General features: G+C 41.3%; 1 protein-coding gene across 1 annotated transcript in view; it reads left to right on the top strand.

Annotated features, from left to right (window-relative positions):
• Nucleotides 1-19,839, top strand: part of piezo1 (piezo type mechanosensitive ion channel component 1 (Er blood group)) — an 86,159-nt gene that overhangs the window by 16,612 nt on the left and 49,708 nt on the right. Inside the window, exons 2-6 of the mRNA XM_029449577.1 lie at nt 4,253-4,348; nt 11,330-11,495; nt 12,480-12,621; nt 16,370-16,643; nt 17,397-17,610. Of these exons, the coding sequence (XP_029305437.1) occupies nt 4,253-4,348; nt 11,330-11,495; nt 12,480-12,621; nt 16,370-16,643; nt 17,397-17,610 (892 nt within the window). The remainder of the gene's footprint in view (nt 1-4,252; nt 4,349-11,329; nt 11,496-12,479; nt 12,622-16,369; nt 16,644-17,396; nt 17,611-19,839) is intronic.

Here is a 19,839-nt window from a genome sequence, read left to right as displayed (position 1 = left end):
GTGAAAAGATACCAGTTTTACAAAAGCTTCTTTTTTTAAATCACATTGAGTTACTTCTTAAACACACAGAGGACATATGACATCCCTGTACAGCGATCTGATGGGATGGTCTAGAAGTGATTCATTTCAGCTGTTGGAGAACAATGGGCTGTGTGAGCTGCTTGACTGTTACTGGCAGTGAGCTAGCTTGCATGCTACAATAAACATATAGCATGAATGGTCAAAGTGACTTGGCATTTCCATGTCAGATGACCAACCACATGAGTCACATGGAAGGGAGGAAATGCTCAAGGCCAACACTGTTCAATGTTTTGTTACAGCTGCAGTGATTTAGAATGTATCTAAAAACCAAAGCCTCCGCTTCAGTACAAGAAACAGGAAATAAAGAGCTGAACACCAAAAATATAACAAAAACATTTTACTAAAAGGGTCATTTTATAAGTGTTTAACACGCATATGTTCTCTCTTCCCTCTGTTGGAATCTCTTCATGCAGATACTTTAGTGTTTGTTTCTGGAACTCAAGGTGGATTCAAAATGTCATTTAAAAGAAAACTGCTGTGAGGCTGCACTAGAATCTGTGGAGCAAAGGGTACTCACAGATTGTACATGTACATTGTTTATTTGCCTTATGAAGTCCTGCTCAGCCAACAGCTGTATTCTGTCTCCTGTCAGACACTCCATTAATTTAATTTACACTCAAGTGACATCGCTTGAGCAATCTAAGTTTGGGCTTGGAGAAATGTATAACAGAAAGCCTAAGTTACAAACAGGGTGTGATATTTGCTATATATAGCCATCATGCTTAGAAATTGACAGCCTAATTGGATTAAAATAGTGATTGCAACTGAAGATACCACCTATAATTTTAACATCTTAGTGCAGAAATGTTTAATTTGGTGGATAAATGTGAGAGGTTGGTTACTTGTCAGTCTTAAGACACTTTATAACCTAGGGAGCATGCAGAATAAATCAGATGTTTAGTTTGAGTTGATGTACCAGACAATAAAGTAGATTTGTCAGGACGTAGAGACGTTGAGGTCAAGATTTGGTTTAACTTGTCCTGGCTTTGTGATATGGTTGAAGGTACATTGAATAGTGTGAATGTAAATAAGAGGAAAGCCTTGAAGAGAGAGATAAAGAGAAAGGGATGTGTCAGTGACATCAGTCCCAGGCGAGCAACAGGAACATACACATATGAGTCAAGCTGCAGTAGCTTTGGAGTCCTGGAATTTTAGTTGTGGTTTTTCAGGGCTGGGTTTGTTTAGTCAGTCGTACAGATTACAACAGATGCCTGAACAACCTTTGGCCTTCATGAATGAGTACATCAAAAGACTTGTAAATTGGACACTAAACAATGCCCCTTTCTGTCTGTTGTTTCTTCATATTTCTATAGTTCATGTTCTATAGTGTTGCTTTGTGCAGCATTGCAGGAAATGTAATAAAAGTGGGGGAGAAAGAGGACAGGAGAATGTAACTGATGTCCAACAGGAACAAAGGGAAAAGTAAAATTGTACAGCCCTGCTACAGCCTCTAGAGCAGGGGTGAGGGGGGGGGGGGGGGGGGGGGTGGGGGGGGGGGGGGGGGGGGGGGGGGGGGGGGTGCGCACGTCTGTGTGTGAGAGCGAAACAGAACGGAGGAGGGAATGTGAACGCGCAAGGCAAGAAAAAAACAAAAAAACTTGAATATTCAAGATACAATATGTTGAAGGGACATTTTAAGATGATCGTCGTGTGTCAGGGAGTCAAAAATCTGTATGAATCAACAGTCTGACTCGTGGTTGTTCAGATATCTTGCTCTCGACCCCATTTCATCCACTCTAAACAATATTTGATCGTTATTAATCAAACTATTCATTATTAAATCCATGTCACTTCAGATGTAAGCACAGGAGCAATGCTGCTGTCCATCGTATTTATGCAGCTGCACCATGACATCCTTTATCATACAGTATTTACCATGTTAGAGAGATGCCTGGTGTTCTGTTGTTGTATGTTTGGGATTCTGCATGTACGTGTGTGTATATCTATCATGTAAAGCCTCTTATCTGTGTGTCTGGTGATAGACTTTAGGTTGAACTTGAACGTGAAGCTGTGAATTAAGGGCCAGACAAAGATCTGTATGGTAAACTTCTCACCTCCGTGTGCAAACTGTGATCTCAACAGGCTGAGATTAATCCAGACCATAACCCGAGATGGTCTAGTAATTATCACTCCATGGGTTTAACAGGAAGAAAGAAGCATGCACATTTTCTTTATTTCCAAGGTCTTAATTTTGGCAGATCATCTTAATTCCTTTAAGCCAGCAACACCTCATAAAAGTCCTCTTGTTGTACCACAGAGAAAGACAGCTGTGGAACTGTTTCTTCTTGGAGGAGAAGTCTTCATCAGCCAGACAAGAAGTCCTCTCTGTAGGCTCTCCCCGAGGTCAAATGATGACAGTGCCACATTACAAAAAATACATTGTTTCAATGACAGCCTCAGGGGCGCTGTGGTGTCTTTTAATAAAGTCATAAAAAACTCCTGTCCCTAAGGTCATTATTATAAAAGCCGGCTGAGCTGCAAAGCATTGGTCAGACCAGCAGAACTGTAGTGCAGATATCACTACAGGGATTGTGCCCTGAGCGCGAGACACAAATGGTCAGGTCTACGATTAGAGTCAGATCAGAAGAAGACTGTTGAGATGTTAAGAAAGGTTTGAGACAGAGACACACAGTTCTTCACCTCTCTCTGACTATTCTTTACACTGTCTGATTAATCCATGCATTCACCAAGTCCTTATTCCAAAACAACAAAGTCTTTTGTCAGTGTCTTCCACACCTCTATATGGCTGCTATAAAAACTGTTTTATAATTGACATTTTTAAAGTTAAGGTCTCATTTGGTTAAGGCAAAAAAAACCTACTTGATTTAATTAAGTGAAGTATTGTGGTCATGGCACACAGTACACAGTACAATACACTGTCAGACGAGAGGAACATTAGTCCAACCTGAAGTGCTTCAATAGAAGTAAAGGGGAAGTTGTATGTTGATGGGTGTGTTTCAACAATCAATGCGATTGGATTTCTGTCCTATTACAACAAGGTGAAAAGAAGAGGCTTCTGACTCCATGTTGAACACAACAGATGCAGCTCGATCTATAAGGACATACATATTGTTTTTAATTGCTGTTTGCTGAATCTTTTGTAGTTTAACTATTTGTATTAATGTGCGATGAAAAGCAATTTAGTTTTTAGAAATGTGTTGTACAAGTAATGTTGTAGTGTCCTGTGTCTTTACACAGACTAATTATCTCAGCTGTGGGGCATCAGACACGCAATCATATTGCATGGTATGAACATGAATTCTTTATGCCACTTTTACATGTGTCTCTCAAGCCCTAAGGGTTATGGGTATGTAAGGCAACACGTCATACCAGTGGCGGGCCGTGCACTTCACACCTAGGCCTGATGATGTCATACACAGTCCTTCCTGAATTATTTCACCTCTTAATACCATCATTACGACGCCATGGCTCTAGAAACTATACATTTAGACAGAAACACAGTATAACCGGGCGTTCCATCACCCTAACAACAGAGTTATATTAATATTTCCGAAACATTTAGTTGTGAATAGCAGGCATTCCCAGCAGTACAATGTGCAGTGCCTCTCGGAGGCTGTGAGCCGAGGGTAGTTAGTGATTTGAAAGTGGCGGACAAACCCTTTTCCCGGCTGTGATAGGCTCGCTAGCGTTGGGGTTGGCCGTTCTCTTCTCACTATGTCTATCTTTTCTTGAAAAGTTCGTCTTGAAAATGGCGTTGTAATGATATCTGCGACCACATCGATCTCTTCTCCTCCTACAGACATTGTGGGTTGAAAAAAAACAGCTTGTAGAAATCTACACAAATTAGCTCGTTCAAAGTTTGCTAGCTCTGCATAGCTCTGCCTCTCAATAGTGCGTATCCAATCAAAAGACGTGGACGATTGGATAAAAGCTCTAACATAAAGGCCAGCCCTCCAAATCTCGATCTGAGGCTGGAAGCAGCACAACCAAGAGGAAAGCTATGACATGAAGAGAATAGACTATGGGGAATAATTTAATACATATTTGTGGAAAACATATATAAAAATTAAATGTATATTCTGATGATGTTTAGGCCAGCAGAGAAGGCCTTGCTGGCCCTGACGGCCCACCACTGCGTCATACATGCTAACGTCTCTGAATGTATCTGTAATGCATGCTGTTGTTGACTCTGGTGTTTCTGTCTTTGCAGCTAGTCTTTTTCGCTACAACGTCCTGTCACTGGTCCACTTCCTCTACCTGCTGCTGCTGCCATGGTTCCTGTGTCCCAACAAGCACACAATCGGAGGTAAGATCATCTGTGTTTGTATGTCAGATCTCTTGTGGATTCACATCTGATAGTTGTTCTTGTCTGTGCTCTGTTCTGTAATCAAAGGTGTTCATTCATTTTACTTGTGTTTGTTTGGATATGAGTTGCGGGTTGTAAGGAGGCTGACAGAGCAGTAATTGTCAGTAATTGTAATTGTTGTAATACAGCTTTTATGTTATAACAAAATACAGACATACTGTATATGTTATACAGAAAAAAGCTTCTCGTTTTAAAGTAAAGTCATCACTACATACCATCTTATTCTGTTAACAAGATGTTTGTCTTGTTAGAACAATAAGTCACTTTATCTTGAGAAATCATGCACATTTCTCATTATTACACAAAATGAACATACAATTAATATATCGAAACTTTTCTCATTATAACAAAATTATTTGGTGTGTAGTACTAACAAGAACTGGTGAACAATAACATTTTATCAGGATTCACAGTCAATGTCTGACGTCGGGTTAGCCTGAGTCTTATTTCATCCATCTTATGTTCCTGCGCCCGGACACCAGCCAGCAGTAAGCTGGTTAGTGGAATAGTCTTAGCTGCGTTAGCTTAGCTTCTACCACAGCTCTCCTCCCTTTCGTCCTGCGGCGGTCACTCCACCCTCGGTGGTGTTTGGTCCGGCTGGGAGGTTGTGGCCTTCTCCGATGTTGATGGCTGTATCTGTGTCATTTACTCTGTTGTGGCGATACTGAGTTTTCTTAGATTGAACATTTAGAACATAACATTTTGTGTGTCAACACACTGTCGGAGAGAAGAGAGAAAGCTCAGCCCCTTGTACACGATACTTTGCTTTAACACTCATCATATGCCATATGAGCTCCAGTAATAACGACAAAAAGACAACAGTTAAAACAATATTGTAGAAAAGTTCTACCAGCCGCATTTACCGCTGTACATAAAAACAAAATAATAAATAAGAAGAGGGGCCGCTGTGTCCACACCTCTCACCAGTGTTAATAATCCAAATGTAAATGATGATTTATGAAAGGACCTCTGCAGAGCCCTCTAAGTCTAACCAAAACTATAGCTCCTTCGTATGTCGTGTTTCCAAACCACAGCCCTTTTGTTGATATCCATATAATAACCAATCATGTTTATTGAAAGCAATGCAATGAAATGTAACTCTCTCGCATGTGAAACCACCTCAGCAGCCAGTATTAATGTATCTGTGGGCTAACAGTACTGAGGAGTGTCTTATTCTCTGCCCGCATGCTGCATGACAGCTGTTGGAGGTTATGATGTCATTTGGACCTATAGCCAGAAATACATCCCAAATACATCAGACATTATGCTCCCACAAGTCAGTCAACAATGGCTGCTTTGTTCCTTCTTAAAGTGTAGTGGAAAAAAAGTTTCCACCCAATACTTAAAACGTAGAGACAAAGATATGTTTAAGAACTGACATGGGTACAAGTATGTATGTATGTGGGAGCTGAGGCGTAACTTCTCTTTGTTGCTTAATCTTGCTTGATTGCTGGAATATGTTTTCAGTCAGTTCCTCGGCTGACAATGTGGATATGTGTGGAGGGGTGTGTGTGTGTTTGTGAGACAGACAATCCAAACTCACAGTAATTCAAAACCTCACAGAGACTCAAGATTCTTCCCTCAGACTCTCTTAGGGCACAAACATGATCGCAAATGAATATGCCCCAGTTGGCTCAAGCCCCGTTGAACATACCCAACATGCACTCTTATGCAACGGGGAAGCTAACAAACAATGTTGAAAGAAAAATTGCTCCTTCGCCGACTGACATTTTGTTCGTTAGTTCCAGTTGCTAGTGGGGAAAAAGTCATAGATGTTTTGCCATATTTTCCAGTCCCCACTTCTATCTCTCTTCTGACAGTCTTTATCTGTGGGGAACTCAGCTGTATGAGGGGCAGGGGCGGAAGAAATAAAAAGGGCACGAGCTGCATGCGGTGGGCCAGCAGCGCACAGAAGGTTGTGAAGGCTGATGCACACCTTCAGTCAGTGTCACTAATAAATCTTATTGCAAGTAAACGACTATCCTCTTGTCTTAGCATGTAGGCCAGCATATATGAAGAGCACCATAGAGGGCTCTTTATCATGTTTTATCCAAGAGGACACTCATGCAGAATGTTTTGGGATGTGGTAAACAAAATGCATAGAGAGGCTTTTATTTTGATGTGAGAAGAGTTAAAGAGGGAGAGAGGGGGGAACAGAGAGCAATGGGGAGTTCCCCTAAACGAAAACCCACTGGCCTGCCAAGACCCCGACATGTGCACACACACACACACACACACACACACACACACACACACACACACACACACACACACACACACACACACAGCACTGAGGAGAATTATGAGACAGTTTAAGTCAGAGCTGGAGATTACTCAACCACTGGCATGTGTCCAAATATTCACTTATACTTGTATACATCATGCAGAAGTCTCCTATACTTCGTTCTCCTTTTAGGAGGAAATGGAGATTATTTTAGTCTAAGGATGGTGATGTCAGAGTTAAAGTCTGGATTTTTATAGTCCTCAAAAGATAATTCTATATAAACTCAGTAATGCTTTGACGTTAGACAGTTCACAGTTATTGGACAGTATTAATAAATCAAGGATAGACAAGCATCAGAATAATAATAATGGATGGTAATTCTTGTTGTCAAGCAATGGTACGATGTGTGTATTTTTCAATGTCTTGAATCAATCTGAAGTACAACACTATCTTTGAATGATTGAACCCTTAAATATTATAGATTAGACTTTTTTTAATGAGCACTATTCATTCATTGCACTATACTTAACTTAATACTACTTACTTATTTTGTTTATTTTTTACTTGTATCATGCGTTCGGTCATGTGTGTGCATCGGGCTCATATTTGTTGTAAACATTTTAATTACTGTTAGAATAGTATATATATATATATATATATATATATAAATAATGTCATATTGTAATTGAATTGGCTACTTTTACATATTTCAACATTTAGACCACAGGACATAAACAAACCCATAAAATGCTATTTTCTTTTTTAAGTTTTTATGTCAAGATGTGTATTAATTACTGTGTATATCTATCAAACATCATATGACACCTTTTAATATGAACACCCTCTGCTGTCAGACACATCCACACCTTATTACTGTCTAAAAAGAGTCTTTGCAGCAGTATTTAGGATACCTCCATACTGTAATCTCCCTTGTTATGTGTGCGGTTAACTGGAAACACAATGAGACATAAAAAAACAGTGTTGAGATGGGATGGTTGGGGTATGAATAAAAGATGAAAGCTGGTTGTATTGCATGTGCTAACACGTCTGACAGAGTCAAGGCCACAGTGTAGAGGTGTCAGCAGGAGGGAGAGTGGCTATGCTGCTCTGTGCCTGCTGGATGTCCAAGGCCTTTGTTTGCTAAAACATCCTATATTAACACTTTATAAGTTGATAGAATATGAATACTCTATTACTGTTGCTTTAGAAACCTTTTCTTTGGACTGTGTAAAGCAGGCAGTATTCTACAAAGCACCCCTTTGGAATCCAGGTTGGAAACTACTGGATTACAGAGAGGATGAGCAGGTGGAGAGATCAGACTGACATTTATTTTACGTCTCAGTTGTTACATTATGGAAATGGCTTGAGGACAGTGTTTGGAGCTGTGTTTGGTTTGAAAATTGTCTCAGCTTATAACAGTCAGCTGTGCTGGTTGCCACTCGATCGTTGCAGCTCAGCGCCAACAGTCTCTGTCAGTTTCACAAAATGATGATGTTCTGGGATCACAAACCTCAAGGACAATCAGGGATGTCACAGGTGCTACATTCAAGTGTGTCAAGTCTGTGATCACATCTTTCCTGCCACCCTCCTTTCTCAAAAAAAAGAAAAGAATATATGAACCATTTGCAAATAAACACAACAAAAAAAGGCTAAAGACCTATACATTGCATTCTGAGGGAAGCAGGAAATCCATGCAACTGTTAAAGCTGCTGTACGGTTTTGTGACATTCCTTATCGTATATTTGAATGGAAACTAAATCACACACACACACACACATTGTGAGGGTAATTTCCATACAGAGAGGGTTGGGCTAGAAATACAAACAGTGGCAGAGGAAGCTGCTGCGACTGCACCACAGTGACCCCACACACTGTCCTCACGCCAAGTGGAAAAACGCCCTACATGTCTCCGTCACCTGAATTCACTGCTGTTTGAAGCTGAAACAATTTGTCAATGCCGGGAGGGGAGGGGAGATTTATGTTGGTGCGCCCCGAGGTACACTTAAGGAGAGAAACGTACAGCAACAAGGGACCAACCCACACCTGGTCCTCACCTTAGAACGCAGGCAGGTGTAGCGCGGCTCCCCACTTCCATCGTCCCCTCCTCGTCCTTTCACTGGTCCTTCTCCTCTGTCGTGTAGTCCCGCTTCACCTGTAAAAATCCTCTGTGGCTGGATGGAGATCCTCCCCTCCTGCCACACCTTGGGCCATCTTTTTTACCTTGCTGGCCCGAAATTGGCTCCTTCAACTGTCTATTAGTTGAAGATGTCTTAGCAGGTGCAGGGGATCAGTAATTGATGTTCAGCTTGGGATCAAAGGCATCTTACTAAAGAAAATAATTAGCAACTATAAATGCCAAACATTTACGTTTCAGCTTCTAAATTGCTGTGTGATAGTAAACTATAACTTTGGAAGACATTTCAAGACATACTTGAGTGGCAGCCTTTAGCAGATGTTAATTATTAAGCCTGTTGTGTTTATAGCCATACCACAGATGCTACAGCAGGGCCAACATGCAACAAATGTTCCAGAATTGGCTGGGCATGACCTCTTTTATTTACGAGGCTGCTGAAAGCCTCCTCACTGTGGATCTACTGACAGCATTCATCTCAACATTATTGTGGATCACACTACATGTACACCTCGCCCTACTAAACCAGTTGACTCATTAATGTGTGATTCTCCAAATGAACAAGGCCAGAGGAATGCAGCTCTGACATGGCTGATGTCTGATGGCAGTAGTCACTCAACAGCAGTGAAGTCGAGCTCAGGACTGACACTGCTACCTGTCTAGTACTCTTCACAGAAACATATCCTCCCCCGAGGTATAAGGTAGTTACCACGTAGTTAGTAGTTATGAGCGCACGCACCTTTAGGTGTTTATATATTTTATACTAAAAATGTGTTGGATTTTACGCTATCTTAAAATTGTCTGTGGATTCCCATTCCCAGATGATTGTCATTTTGTTTTGGTTAAGGATTGGCAATAATTCAGTACTTTAAATCAATTTAACTTTAAGGATCAATGTAAAGTGGTAGGTCTTTTGCACATGGAATTTGTGAGCATGGATGAAAAGTTTCCCAAATTGCAAAAGAGCTGGATATGGTGGAATATAGATCACAGAATGTGATGATTAATAGAAACTCTCAGCATCACTGGTTTATACAGTAGCTCTAAAACATTTGCCAATCACAGTAAGGGATGAGGACTTGTTGAAGGAAAGGAAATGATGTTGTTGTCTTGATGTTACAGAGTGGCCTTCATTTTGATCTTGACTAAACATCTGTAAAGGTTTGTGACGCCAAATCAGGCCAGAGGCATAAAGTGCGGGGGGCAATGACCCCTTGGAACGGCTGCAACGCTATCGCTGGCGTCTGTGCTAGTTCACTACAGTGTCCAAGAGCATTTTGCCATGATGACACACACACACACACTCACAAGGGGAAAACATCGCTGATGCCACTGGTACTTAATGTAACGATCACCTGACACCATATAACTGGCCATAACCTTCTGCACTTCAGTAACTGCATCTCAGACTTCTTGTTAATAACCACTGAACAAATACACAATAATTATGAATATGCACACAAAAACAGGACATGCTTTGTCTCCTCTCTCCCCTTCCCTCTCGGAGAGAGAGAGAGAGAGGAGACGAGCGGAGCGAGAAAGAGCGAGGGAGAGAGATAGCGCAGAGGATCGAGATGAGCGCACGCAGCGCAACCCTTATCTCTCAGCTCTCTCTCTCTCCATCTCTCCTCTCTCTCTCTTCTCTCGTTTCACCTCTCTCCCCTCTTCTCTCTCTCTCTCGTCCCTTCTCTCTCTCTCTCTCTCTCTCTCTCTCTCCTCTCTCTTACCAAAATAACCTAAATCAGCTATTGCATACAAATAATAATCGTCCAAAGTCATTTACAAAAAGCTTCCGCATAGTGACCATATGGGGTGGCTTAGTCTCCCCTAACCTCTTTATAACGCCCCCCCATGCTAACCACCCTGCCTACTACTGCCACCATCCGTGTTCCATACTTTTATTACTGTGATAAAATCCCATGAAAAGATAAAAAAACAACAATATGCTACCAAAATGTTCAACGTAATAAAATGGCAAAATACAATGTTTGTCCAAGCATTCTTGAACAACACATAGGGCACTGGGCACAGACGGAAGATGTCGTCCTGCAGATAGGGCCAACCGATCCCTTGGTTTAGGTACAAACAAATACTTTTAGGGAAAGTTGACTGGTCTAGGCTCAAAAGACTACTTTATTAACCCTTTGAGACCCAGGGGGTGGCTGGTATTCGGGGCTTTAGTGAGACCAGTGGAGCTCTATGGCTCAGATGAATAAGATCAGGCTTTGGATACACACACATAATACTTGTTAGTAGAAATAATTCAGATTAAGCCTGCACATAGAATTCTTTGACAAAGAAGGAAAATATAGAATAACCCAAGACTTATTCTTTAAGTTGTTGTTTAAGTTTCACTTTTGATGGAGCTATGCTAGCATTTTCCAGCTGCTTCCATCCTTTGTGCTAAGCTAGGCTAAACACAATCCATCTTCTCATCTGACTCATGTATATGTATTTCAGTCGGTGTTTATGTGAAATGGAATTATTAATATGTTGTATTTGACTGTAGATTGAATTGTGAACTTTGATTTCCATCCTTTATGTCTCTTGTTTCTTTGTCTTCCAGGTCACACAGGTCGGTTTATCAGAGCAGTATTCTGCACCAGTCTACTATTTGTACTGGCTCATATTTGCTTCCAGACAGTACTATACACATATCCTCCCCTCAACATCGCCATCGGGGATAACTGTTCACAATGGGACACCATAACCAGGCACATAGGACTGTCCAGGTATGTAACAAGCGTAGCACCAGTTCTCCATGCTGATTGAAAAGGGTGTTTATAAAAATCTGAGTTTGAGTTTAGCAAATTTGATACGTTCGCATATTTCAAGTAAAGCCCCATTAAATGTGTCCGCCCCAGGTTTGGAAGAAAGTCAAAGTTCAGACTGGCCGACACCGTTCAACTATATTATTCAGGGGGCCACGTTTCCAGAAGGCTGAGCTATTATTCTCGGGGTTGGGGGGGTAAATTGACTCACTCGACCTCTCTCTTGCCTTATGACCACCTTCTCTTTTGTTAATTTGTTAATAACAATTCTGTCAGCATCACATAGTGATATTTGTGTTTTGGTAAAACGGTTCCCCTAACAAGGCATTAGTAACTGTTCAGGCAGAGAGTTGTACTGCAACATGGGAGACGGCGAGAGGCTTTGAAATCAAAATGAATTATCATTTTGATTCAGACATTCAGATGAAGTTCTGTGAGACGTTGATGAGGGAAAAGCTGCTAAAATCAGGAAGACACCACAGTAACTGTAGAAAGTGCTGTGTTGTGTTGAAGTGGTGTCAGTGAAAAGAATGTTACTTTTACCGTGCTGTTGTGTGGATGTTGATGCGTCTGTAGCGCATGCACTAACCAAAGTCCGGCTGTGCGGAACGGGTTGTAGCAGTTTTTGACAGAAGCGCTATTCCACATGACTTTACTTGGGGCACTGCACTCCCGCAGGGTCCTCAGCAACACACACGGCAAGCGTGAAGTAGATCGGTCCGGGGGTTGACGAGAAAATCGAAACTCAGACACACACACACACACACTCATACTGTATACACACAGATTTCATTATAGTATGTTATCAAAATATTAGATTTTCAGTTGCATCTACTGTACATGCAAGTGTTTGTGGATGGAAAAAGTTTGAACTCCCTTGACCTTTCTATGTGTGTGTGTGTGTGTGTGTGTGTGTCTGTGTGTCTGTGTGTGTGTGTATTTTAGGCTTCCCTTAGATGATCCTTGGAGTGTGCTACGCCTTCTGTGTCCTGACCTCGGTGTGTGCGTGGTTGCCTTGACAACAATGGTCCTCTGCCGAAGATTAGTGAGGAACAGAGAAATGGTTGCTGCTGCCAACATTACATCGGTGAGTCGTGTATGTGTTGGAAGAGTGAGAGAACTGTGTAGTTGGGATTGCAGTTTTAGTTGCGAGTTAACAGGACAATCAGGTTTGCACTGGTGCCAATAGTAGGTGCCAGTAACTAATTCAAAAAACTGATCTCCATCCCCAAAATGTTATATTTCACAGACTCAGGGTTTAATCCTGATATAATACATTTCTATATAAACAAGCCTGGGTCCTGCTCAGGCCAAAATTATACCAACACATGTTGATTAGTAACTTGTAGAACTGACAATTGGCTCTTTTAGTCACTGTACATCAGGTTAGTTGCTGGTAGGCTTATTAACATACTTACCTTTTGTGTTATTTGAACTGCAATGTTTTTTGGATTACTCATAGAACTTTCCCTTTTTTGCCAAGCAGCCTCTCAGGCCTTGTTATTAGCCAACATGCTGACCCGTGTGGGAACAATGTGTTTGTTTTCTGTCCCTCATGCAGGTCAATTACTGTTGTTCTGTCTGTATAAAACTGAGAGGCTTCTCTTTTCTTTGCTGTATGTTAAACGGTGTGTGTCCACGTAATGTTAAAGCAGATCTGGATTGAATTAGTGACTTAGCAATGATTGCCGGCTTGTAAAACTGCATGAGCTCAGTTCAAAAGGTCACGCGAGCTGAAGTGCCTATTAAAGTTGTTACATTGACTTACCGCTTTTTGTCTGAACCTGTATTATAGCATAATGAAACTGGAAGAAGTGAACCCTATACTTAATTCATATTTTTAGTACCACAGTGAGAAAAATATTTAATTACATTTCTTACGTTCACAAATGAACAATTACAGCAAAAGTATTCAAACTTAAGTTTTTTAGTTTTTCATACTTTTAGATCAGTTGATGAAAAAAAGAAAGAGAAGAGATAAAGATAGAAGAAATAGAAGAAGCAAAGTTAACACTTTATAATAACCATCATTAATAAATGGTAAATTGATAGTTAATTAAAACTTCAGTTAATAGTTATTTTACTGTTAACAAACAGTAATATTAATAATGTTTACTAATTATTACTAATTATTAATAATTCAATAATAATTCAACTTTAGTTTAATATTTGATATAAAATCAGATTTTACAATTTCGGTACAAGCAGCCGAAATTAGTTTTCTCAGACGGGTAGCTGGCGTCTCCCTTTAGAGATAGGGTGAGAAGCTCAGCCATCCGTGAGAGACTCGGAGTAGAGCCGCTGCTCCTTTACGTTGAAAGGAGCCAGTTGAGGTGGTTCGGGCATCTAGTAAGGATGTCACCTGGCCGCCTCCCTAGGGAAGTGTTCCAGGCACGTCCAGCTGGGAGGAGACCCCGGGGAAGACCCAGGACTCGGTGGAGAGATTATATCTCCTCACTGGCCTATTAAGTATTTGTTAATGATCTCCAAATGATTTGTAAACATTTAAGAAATAATTTGTAAAACATCTATAAACATTCCATAGATAGATGTTAGATGGACCCAAAACACATTATTAAACATTAACAAAGTATCAACTATCAATCTAAATATTGTTTATAAATGCTTTACAAAGTAATATTTAACAATTTAAAACTGCAGTGTGATAAATGTATCTGGCTACTTCCCACTTCTGTGAACTTGGTAATGTCCCAGTAGATCAATAGTGCAGTCAGTGTGATGCTTCACATTTCTTTTATTGGCTTTCATTGAAACATATTGTGATGATATGATCATATTGTGTTTTGTTTTACACAACTCTGATAACCCGAGCATCGTCTGTGTTACTCCTCCATGTGTTCACCTGCTCTCTAAGCTTTGCTCTGTGTTGGGAACACTGGCCTCTGGTAGACCACGTTACACAACACATAGTTAGCCTGATGAAGCATGTGATGGACTCTCTGTGGTTTCTCACAGACCTGAGGACCGCAGACACAATGTGAGCAGATAATAAAAGGGAGCGGTCTCCAGGACAACCGCCCAAACAAACAGTAGAGCTGTAGGTCAGAAAAGCAATGAACAATGAAATCCAATTATAAAATACATTTTCCAATACAAGTTCTGACCTTTCTTGCCATTGTCAGGTCAACATTTCCCTTTGAATCCTTGACAATGTATTAGAAAGGATTCGGCACTGATGAAAAGTATTATAGATCATCATGTATCATGATCTGCTGAGGATGAATCCTCATGTTAGCACCTCTAATTCTGTCCTCAGAAAAATGTTTGTGGCCCACATGGTAAGGCTGTTAAAGGGATGCTAGTGGAGCATTACACTTTAGAATATGTTTAAAGCTGCATCAATCAATAGTTTTATACAAACAATGGATCAAATGCTATGTGCGTGAAGTGAAACGTCTTCCCCTCAGCTCTAAGGAGCTTTTTCAGCTCAAATGTTCTACTTAAACATCCAGCAGACACAAACATGATCATCCCGTTGGAATGAGACGCTCCACTGGTAGTAGTGTGCAGCAATAGAGAAGCAGTGCACAGTGGTAATTTTAGAACTTTTGTATTGGAAATAGCTGCTAGCTATAGTGAATAGTATTTCGGAAAATGATTATGTGTAACAGGGATAATCAATTCTTATATGCATTGGGATTCTCTCTTGAATGATTCATCATATTTCATAAGATTCAGAGGGTTCTCCAAACCAACCACTCACCTCTGTGAGTGGATACTTTTACACAGCAGTGAAGTCACATTTTGTAGGAGGAGGGTGAGTTGCTGTGGTATTCCTGTCTCAGTAATAAGACACATGAGATATTTGCCACCTGTTACTGTAAATCATGACTGTTTTGCTGGTACTATTTTTTTCTGTGTGTACAGGGATATTAGACTCCCCTGTGTATATTTGGATCTACAATTATGGGCAACAGCAACATTAGGAGGAGGTTTTTTTTTAATTCTTATTCAGACCTGTGTTGTATTTATGTGATGAAACCGGATAGCCTGAGTATTGCATCTGTAATCTTTAATCTTGGATAGAGACAATTGCAGTAAATAAAAGTAGTAAAATCTGTATCTGTGTTAACTGTACCATTACACCGCTGGGCTGCTGCCCTCTCCCATAAAAAAGACATTTACTGCTGTCTAATCTGCGTGTATAGGAGCAGGGACCCTATAAAACTTAGACTTTGAAATTGTAAGCATTTCCATATGCAATAAAGAAGAAATTGTACAGAGGTTAAACCAAACAATAAGATAAATGTAACCACCTTAAAATATTTCACACATGCAGGAAAAGGATGCAGGAATCCTTAAATAAAAAGACTAATTTGTTGTAACTCCTAAGCAGAAATCTAAATAGGTGAGGAGGTGTGAATTGCTACTGGTGGACCATGTGACGTATATTTTAGATGTGTTCATGCATCCAATCTTTTTGGCTCTGTCTCTCTGTCCCTCTCTCAGACACATTCTCTGTCCCCCAGGCCCCATTGTTGCTCTGCACTCCACCCCTGCTGACACAATATCAAGCTTGAACTGCTCAGTTACATCATCAGTGGTGCCAGCACACTAGTATAATGTCCAAAAAAGGATTTCTCCGCACATCTTCCAGCAGTATGAAGCTCAATCAGGTGCTTCTCAAAATTGAGGAGAGCTTTCAAGGGAACACATCTGTTTTCACCTTGTGTACATAAAGTACAATCATCAGCATACATATAACCGTAGCTGTAATTTGCAAATGGCAAGCTTTCCAATTTCTGTACCAGATCATAATTATGATTTAATGTGTGACCATACTGTACTTTAATAACTCTAACTTTACACTTTAGCTTGAAGATGATCCAACAGAAAGAAACACAGACGATGAGGAGGAGGCGGAGCATAAGGAAAAGGAGGAGGAGGAGGAGGAGGAGGAGGAGGAGGAGAAGGAAGGGGCATCAGGAGATGAAGATGAGGAAGAAAGGTCATTACCTGGTGACCCTGACGAAGAGATTTCCACAGCAACAAGAGCCAAGCAGCTAGCTGAGCGTCTGAAGGCCAATGCCCGGAAAATTTTACGGGACCTGGGAAGAGTCTTGGCCATCAGCCTGCTGGCTCTGGCTGGTAGGATCTGTGTAACAGCATTACTTTCTCAGGTTCACACTATTGATTATATTACCATAGCAAGGCTGATGTGGATGTAGCTGATTATACACCACCTCTCATTAGTTTGGGTTAAGGCATCTGACAGTCCTTAGATCAGCACCATCATTTCCACTAGACCTGCGGTTCGTTTCTAGTGTAAAAGCATTTTTTGGGTGGTTCAAAGTTTCGGACCAATTAAATGATACATAGCTCCTTTAGGGAACAGCTCAGTGTGCAGAGAGTGTGTGGTCAGGTGAGCGAGAGAGTGAGAGAGAAAGAAAGAGAGAGAGAGAGACAGAGACAGAGAGAGTGAGAGAGAGACAGAGAGGGAGAGAGGTGGATGCGCAGCGCTCAGAGCAGACAGATTGTGGCGATCGCAGCAGAATTGAAGAGTAAAGAACACTGCTGTCTGCGTAGGCTGTATATACTGTACGTGTAACCTAAACCAGAGGACAGGAGGGCCTGTCTACAAACTAATTGCGAGTATAGGGAGCTAGGGAGGGAGACCTATCTCTAGTAGGTGATGATGACAGGACGTACGTTATGAAGAGTTCTTTAAGGCGCTTGCATAATGTGAAACCAAAACTAACTGTATCAAATATATACAGTAGAACAAAAACTTGAACCTTGCTTCGGACCTTAGTTCTGACTTTCAGGTGTGAAAAGTTGTTTGTGTTGTCTGTCTGTGTGTATTGAATGTTGCTCTCTGATCTCTCCTCCTTTCCCTCCCAGGCATCACACTGCCCTCTGCCTTCTCAGCCGTCTACTTCCTGCTTTTCATCGGCGTGTGCACATGGTGGGCGTGCCACCTTCCCATCAGTCACCTGGGTTTCAATGCCCTGTGTGTGATGGTGGGCTTCTTCACTGCTGGTCACATGGTTTGTCTGTACTTATACCAGAGTCTGCTGGCCCAGGCCCTGTTCCCCCCACACAGTCTGTGGGCCAGGTAAGACTTGAGCACACTGTACATCACAACATAGAATGTTTCAATACAAATGATGTAATTTCATTCACTTGCATAAAACAATATGTCACCATGAAGCAACACTTTCACAGGTGAAACATTCTCCCCCACCCTTCTTCCTCCAGGTGCAGCTCTTGTTTGCCTCATGCACACATGTGGAACTTGCAGCATGGAGCGAAACTGCCAACATGTTTTAAATAGGAGCGTAGTCACCTCTATATCTTCTGTGTGCTTCACTACATCTTCTTTTCCTCTGTGACCTACACATTGCTCCTACGGTGTTGCTTGCTACATGCACCAAATGCTTCACAGTTTAGTGGATGACATATTCTTTAGGCAGAGGGTTCAAAGCTCATATTCCTTCATCCCAGGAAACCATAAATATCTACTAACAGTGTGTTTGCAATGTGGCATCTCTGTGGAAATGGATTGAAAAGAAACATTTGAAGGAGCATAAGAGAATGTGAGAGTTTAGAGACAAAGAAGAAAACAGAAAGTGAATGTGAATGTGTTAGGGCAGAGGAATGCGAGGAGTGTGTGATCTCTGGACTGGTATGTGTGGAATGAATAGCAGCTGATGCTTCATCACCTCACCCTATTAACCATCAGCTGAATTGCAGAAAGATGAGCGAGCAGTCAGTGTGTGTGTGTGTGTGTGTGTGTGTGTGTGTGTGTGTGTGTGTGTGTGTGTGTGTGTGTGCGTGCATGTGTGTGTGTGTGTGTGTGTGTGTGTGTGTGTGTGTGTGCGTGCATGCGTCTGCCTGTTTACATTTCTACACTTAAGATAAACCGTCCTTGTCCTGTTCCATAATATTTACTTAAAGGCTAGATTATAGCTGATTATTCATACAACTTTGTTTCACTGTAAGCTGTTATAATGGTGTTGATTCTACATGTGTATTCTTTTTCTAGTAAATAGACAAGTCACATTAACACTTGTGTCCTTTGTATCATGATAAATAAGTAATTAATCGAGACAACAGCTACCAACACTAGCATGCGCAGTAAGTGGTGCATCAACTGTAGCAGTGAGTCAATCTGATGAGCCCTTAAACCCACAAATGGTATCTTTGCTATTCTTTGGCAAACGTGCTAAATGTGTGGCCATTTCTGATGCGAGTGAATCCACTTCAATATCTTCTCTAAATGGGTAGCACATAAATGTAGCAAGTGGCTCGAGTAAAGCAAAGTCTTGATTTTCAATCTGTCTGGTTGTGCACACGCCTTCCCTTGGGTCTCCAGTGGGACAGAAGTTGCATTTTTAGTTTGAAAGCATTAACTGAGCTGATCATGTTGACCACGGTTTTGTCTTTTCCTTGCAGCTCTAAATTAAGCTCATTCAACATGTTGGTCAGATCGGTTACAAATGCCAAGTCCAGCAGCCACTGGTCGTCATTAAGTTGCTTGTATTCTGCATTTTTATTGACAAGGAGAAACTCCCTTACCTCCGGACAAAGCTCTCGAAATAGAGGGGGTAGATGATAGGCACCCCTGGTCTAGAGTGACACCTAAGTTCTCCTGGTTTTGAGGAGGTGTCGTTCCCCCAGTGAGTGTCCTACAGCAGCGGTCTCCAACCTTTTTTGCGCATGGACCGGTTTCATGTAAGAAAATATCTTCACGGACCGGCCTTCAAAGTGTGTGTGTGGGGGGGGGATAAATATGACGGAATAAAATGATACGGCCGGCATAAAAACAAATATAAAGTGCATACGAGCCGGTCCAATATAGGGGTATAAATTCTTCACCAATAGTAAAAGGTTTCTTCTCTTAGCAATACAGTTAGTCACGAAGTATGACGCTCTCCGTGCACTCGCATGTGTTGATGTGGTGGCCATCAGTAATTGTTTATGTCCTTCTTGTTCATGTTTTTTTCTTTCTAAAAACTCCAAGCGTTCGTCTTTTAGTGCCGGGTGCCGGTGATGATGAAGACTTCGTTGCCTCATGTGCGAGTATATTATGCAGAGCGGCGCATGAGAATCACCTGGAGCGATAAACACGTAGTTTAAGTAGGACTCCTGATATTGTCTTTTAAATGTCTCCTCATTGGGTCTTTTCCCTTTTCCAAAAAAGCTCTTTAAAGACGTTTGTTTTCCACTCATTGTTGCTTGTGGGCTTAATCTTTTGAAGTAAAGTATCACTTGACTGAGAGACGGACCGGTACCGGTCTGCGGCCCTGGTGGTTGGGAACTAAGAGAATTTCACAATAAAGAT

The sequence above is a fragment of the Cottoperca gobio genome, chromosome 15, assembly GCF_900634415.1.
Source record: "Cottoperca gobio chromosome 15, fCotGob3.1, whole genome shotgun sequence".
NCBI classification, from domain to species: Eukaryota; Metazoa; Chordata; class Actinopteri; order Perciformes; family Bovichtidae; genus Cottoperca; species Cottoperca gobio.
Note: the sequence above shows the minus strand (reverse complement) of the source record. Positions and strands in the feature narration are given on the sequence as shown.